We start from the raw sequence: 4645 nt of genomic DNA on the forward strand, positions 1-4645 counted from the left end.
AGGGGCCATGTCACTGAAAGGCTATACATCAGTCTGTATTGCTGTCGCGTGTGCCTTCCTGAAGCACACATACACGGTCTGTACTTCTGGACAAACGAATTGAGAGGGGAATGCGCCTCTCAGATTAATTGCTTTTTGAGTTACAGAAATAAAGCAAAGGCTTTTAAACTGACTAGAGACTCATACTCGAATTCAGTCATATACCACTTGAGTCAAACAAAACTTCCTCATGAGATCACCTGAAACTGATAACTCACCATGAATTAAGGGCTATTCTCTCATGAAAGTTTTTTTTCTTCTTCTTTTTTTTTTGCAAATCCAATAAAGGTAATTTAGTCAGAATACTATGCTTATGACAACATGCATGTTTGGAGGTCCATCAAAAAAGGGTGTCTACTGTTTCATTAATCAGCAGTTCCTAATTTTCCTTGCGCCACAGTACTATAATGTCAGGACTACAATTTTTTTTAACTTAAAAGTCACAATAGACCTTTTGCGCGTGACGCCCCAGCCTTCATGGGAACACCCCCTCCAGGAAACAGGACGGCAAAATAATCACTTGCATCTATTGAAACTGATGAAACTCATACAGCGTATAGTCCTGTATGTAATCGGTTATCTTCTAAAATGGTCATATCTTTCTGTGCGGTAGCTTGTAGTAATAGACAAAACTTGGCTCCATCGCCGTCTTCTGTCTTCATCAGCAGGTATGTGATAACATACCTGCTGATGAAGACAGAAAACGGCGATTGAAAGCAAGTGAAAGAACAGGCAGCCCTCAAGTATTCACGGATTTGCAGCGATAATTTTTTACCTTTTTATATGTTTATAAATGCCCAACATGTGGCAAGCTACATTAGTGGCAGCGATAGGATTTGTGCCCTTGCATTTGGAACTACTTTTTCTTTGGACGAGGTTAGACCCTAACACCCCCTCAAGCCCATTCACTTTAACGCTTCACTCTTCGCATGCGGCCAGTCTTGGTAAAATATTTCCTCATCTAAGCCTCCCACTAACTTACACAAATGACTGATATGAAGATTCAAAATGAGTGCAAACTCTGACAGTTTAATTGGTCCACTGTCACGTGTTAGGTAATTTCATTGTGAGGACTGACCCATAGTATTAACTCTTGACCGCCAAAAACATTTAATAACGTTTAGTAAAATCCAAATGAGTGCCGCCAAAGACGTTCACTATGTTTTTGTTGTTGTTGTTTTTTTAAACGGGTGGAGGAAAGCCTTGGCAAGCTGTGCTGAAAGTATCAAGCAGGTCGAGTTAGTATAATGACTATTTTTGGGTACTAGATGGCAGCGATGACTCTCTTTGGACAAGATCGGGTAGGCGTCAGTAGAAGACGTGAGGCGGAGCTAGAGTGTTGAGGGGAGAATGGCTGAGGAGGCGAAAATGGCGACCGGTTGCAAGCAGCTCACGCATGAGCATTTTTTTCAAAGACGAAAAGCATCGACCAATGTTAAAGAGCACATTGATGATGATGATAGTGACTCCGAGGTTGACGCTGAAGTTGGAAGCGTTGACGCCGAAGTTGGAAGCGTTGACGCGGCGGCTTCGATCGCGTCGATAAGCCTCACCGGCTAGCGATGCTAACGGCGGAAAACGAGCACTTCTGCACAGGCGGACGTTCAATCGGACGATGAAGAGTACCCCGAGTCCAATGCATATTCATCGGAGGAGTGGGTACAATCTGATCACGGAGAGGACACTGGTTCTGGACTACGATGCCACCATGAATGGAGTGGATAAGATGTATCAGAACATCTCTTACCACCTGGTATAGGAACCGAAGGACATGAGGAAGCCAGACGTAACACCAGGTCACCGTATCATGATCCTGAGAGTAGACTTGATGGCAACATGGCCAAACACACACTGCAGTATATACCTGCTACTCCCTGGAAAAAAAGGCCGGCAAGAAAGTGCACGCGAAGGGGCAATCGCAGTGAAACTAATCTGTGGTGCAAATCCTGCTGCGTCCCCTTGCACGCAGAGGAGGTTTACACAATATACCTCAAAAAAAGAAAAACTGTGTAGTTGAAACATCCACACAATTGTAAATATAGTTTGCCAAATTGTTTTGTCAAATTGTTACACTGTTGAATGTAAATAAACGTATTTTGCTATCAAAAAACACTTTTTCATTGTTGGTGGTAGTGTTTTACAGAAGTAAAGCACTGTTTAGATGTTTGTGGCATCATTGATGGAAAAAAAACGTGTCAAATTCACTGGAGTGCATGAAATAATATCGTTTCACTAAAAGCTTGATTTCTCCGTATTTTGGTCCAAAACAGAGCATTTGAGTGAAACTAACCTATTTTCTATTGTTGATTACTGAAGAACGGAATAAGGTAGAAATAAACTTTTTTTTCTGATGAAAGATGAGAGTTCAATCTTTCATTTGGTAGTATCTGTTTTTCCATAGTTCAAACACAACATTTTCTGTGGACCTTGAAAGATCAGTCAAAATGCTTAAATCAGCTGGCACCCACACATCCTCTTTTCTGAAAATGCTTGGCAGTCAAAGAGTTAATATGTGAAAAATATGAAATTTACTACATTTTGACAAAATAGGTTTTGGTTCTACGCCAAAAACTTGATGTTTCACTTCCCGGGGTGCTTAACTTAAATACAGCCTCTGGAGCATGTAAGAGGAACGGTGCGGACGACCAGATTCGGTAGTTCAGGCACACATTTTAGGATTTCTCTACTCTCTGCGCATATCACAAAGGTGAGGAAATGACAGGATGGGAAAATACTGGCTTTTTTAAAAAAAAAAATACTTAATCACATGTGAGAATATGGCCTTAAAGGATTAATCTTAAAGGATCTTGCTTTGTCCTTGGCTTTGTGTGCGTTTTATACATCACTTATTTAGAAAAAAACAAAAAAAAGCAAACACTCAAAGATGACACACCTCTAGGCCCCAGCATACCTCACTGTTTAAATTTTTAATAAAGACGGTGGTTACCTTCATTTAATGCCTGTGCGATTGTTAAAAACGCTAAAAAATGAAATCCTGTCATTCATTCCTGGTTTATTTTCTAGCTTTTTTATGTTAGCTTTTTGTTTTTTAACAGTTGTACATTACACCAAAAATGTCTGAAAAAATAATCAAGGTACGATGATGAAGGTAGTTTGACACTGAATAAAAATGTATATTTCCAATATTTGTGCATCGCGCAAGAATATGTTGTCTGGCAACAAGAGGGCATGCTCAGTGCTTTCTGTTTTTCCAATAGATTTTTTAAAATTTACAGCATAGAACTGTTTTTTTTGTATAATATTAAGTGTAATGATGACTCTGCTACTGTGTTATACTGTGGGTTTGTGATACACTAAGGCTTTCCAACTCAAGTAAAAATTTGAGTTACATAGCCACTATAGGAGCGGACTGAGTAGCCCCTGCAAAAGGACAAGTCTACATCACCAATGGATACATTTTTACACTTCTGGAGCACCTACCTTTAGTATAGTTCTGCTTTCGTCCTTGCTACAGCCGTCCAGCTTGCTCACTCTGTACTCGAGCCACTGATGCACCACTGCTCTGTCCTCTGCAGCGTCCCCCAGCAGCTCAGAACGCTTGGCTTCTTTCACCAGGTGGCGGCCGATGGTCACCAGGCCCACCAGGGGAGGACCATTGTTATTCTGGAGCACAGGGACCTGGAAGAAAGTAGGTCAATTAATTGTCTCCATTTTTTTTTTAAAGGTCCAACTTTTCAGCTCAATATCACTACTTCTAACCACAGTGCAGTTTACTGTTTTCTTTTATTTTTATTTATTTTTTCGAAATCGTCAAACATAATGATAGAAATGTAGGTGATCACATCCACTATACAGCGTTATTACCAATATAACCAATCATTGGCTGGTTCACAGTGACAGCCCACCCGACAAGCATGTACGCTTTCCATTGTGCACTCAAAGGAAACACCTAGCGATGTGCATCTAGTATATTTGCCATGTCAAATTAATAAAAAATGTCAAATGTTAAAGCTTGAAGTTTCTTATAGCACAGCATAGTATAGTGACCAGACACATGGCTAACTTATTAGCATTATCTTCCACTCCGCGGCGTATAACATGTTACCTTTCAAATAAAAGGACGCTTTTAAATGCCATACCCATGAGCAGTTTTGTCACCTTTTTGTCGCCTCGGGTACTGTACTTGTTGGGCTTTTTCAGTCCTAAATATTTCTCGAGCGATGCTAGCTCCCGTAACGCCATGGTTGTTCACAATGGATGACGTCATCTGCGTAACACGCGATTGGCTGTTTCCTCTGTGAGCCCGCCTTCCACCTTTGAATGCTTGTTGATTTGACCAATTGCAAAACAAGACGGAGCCTGTCGTTTTATTGCATCAGAGAGAGAGAGAGAGAGAGAGAGAGAGAGAGAGAGAGAGAGAGAGAGAGAGAGAGAGAGAAAGAAAGCATAATTACATTTTAAAACATACATACCTATTGACCATTTGCACCGACGTCACGTGATCACGTGACTGCCCTCATTTCATTTCATGAATATGATTCCGGCCGGCTCCAGAGTGAAAAACTCCAAGCACAAAGACGAAATCCCCCATTATTAAACGGTCAAATGCACTAGTTTTGAAGAAGCTACATTTTAAAACTAAGAT

At 40.8% G+C, this 4645-nt stretch overlaps 1 protein-coding gene across 1 annotated transcript in view; it reads right to left on the bottom strand.

Annotated features, from left to right (window-relative positions):
- eef1e1 (eukaryotic translation elongation factor 1 epsilon 1) overlaps positions 1-4302 on the bottom strand; it is a 17615-nt gene extending 13313 nt beyond the window's left edge. The window contains exons 1-2 of the mRNA XM_086066254.1: positions 4159-4302; positions 3481-3678 (exon numbers count right to left, since the gene is read on the bottom strand). Of these exons, the coding sequence (XP_085922380.1) occupies positions 3481-3678; positions 4159-4242 (282 nt within the window). The 5' untranslated portion in view covers positions 4243-4302. The remainder of the gene's footprint in view (positions 1-3480; positions 3679-4158) is intronic.
- Positions 4303-4645: the final 343 nt, after the last annotated feature.

Source organism: Leptonotus elevatus, chromosome 21 (genome assembly GCF_054856555.1).
Source record: "Leptonotus elevatus isolate MCC_2025b chromosome 21, RoL_Lele_1.0, whole genome shotgun sequence".
NCBI classification, from domain to species: domain Eukaryota; kingdom Metazoa; phylum Chordata; class Actinopteri; order Syngnathiformes; family Syngnathidae; genus Leptonotus; species Leptonotus elevatus.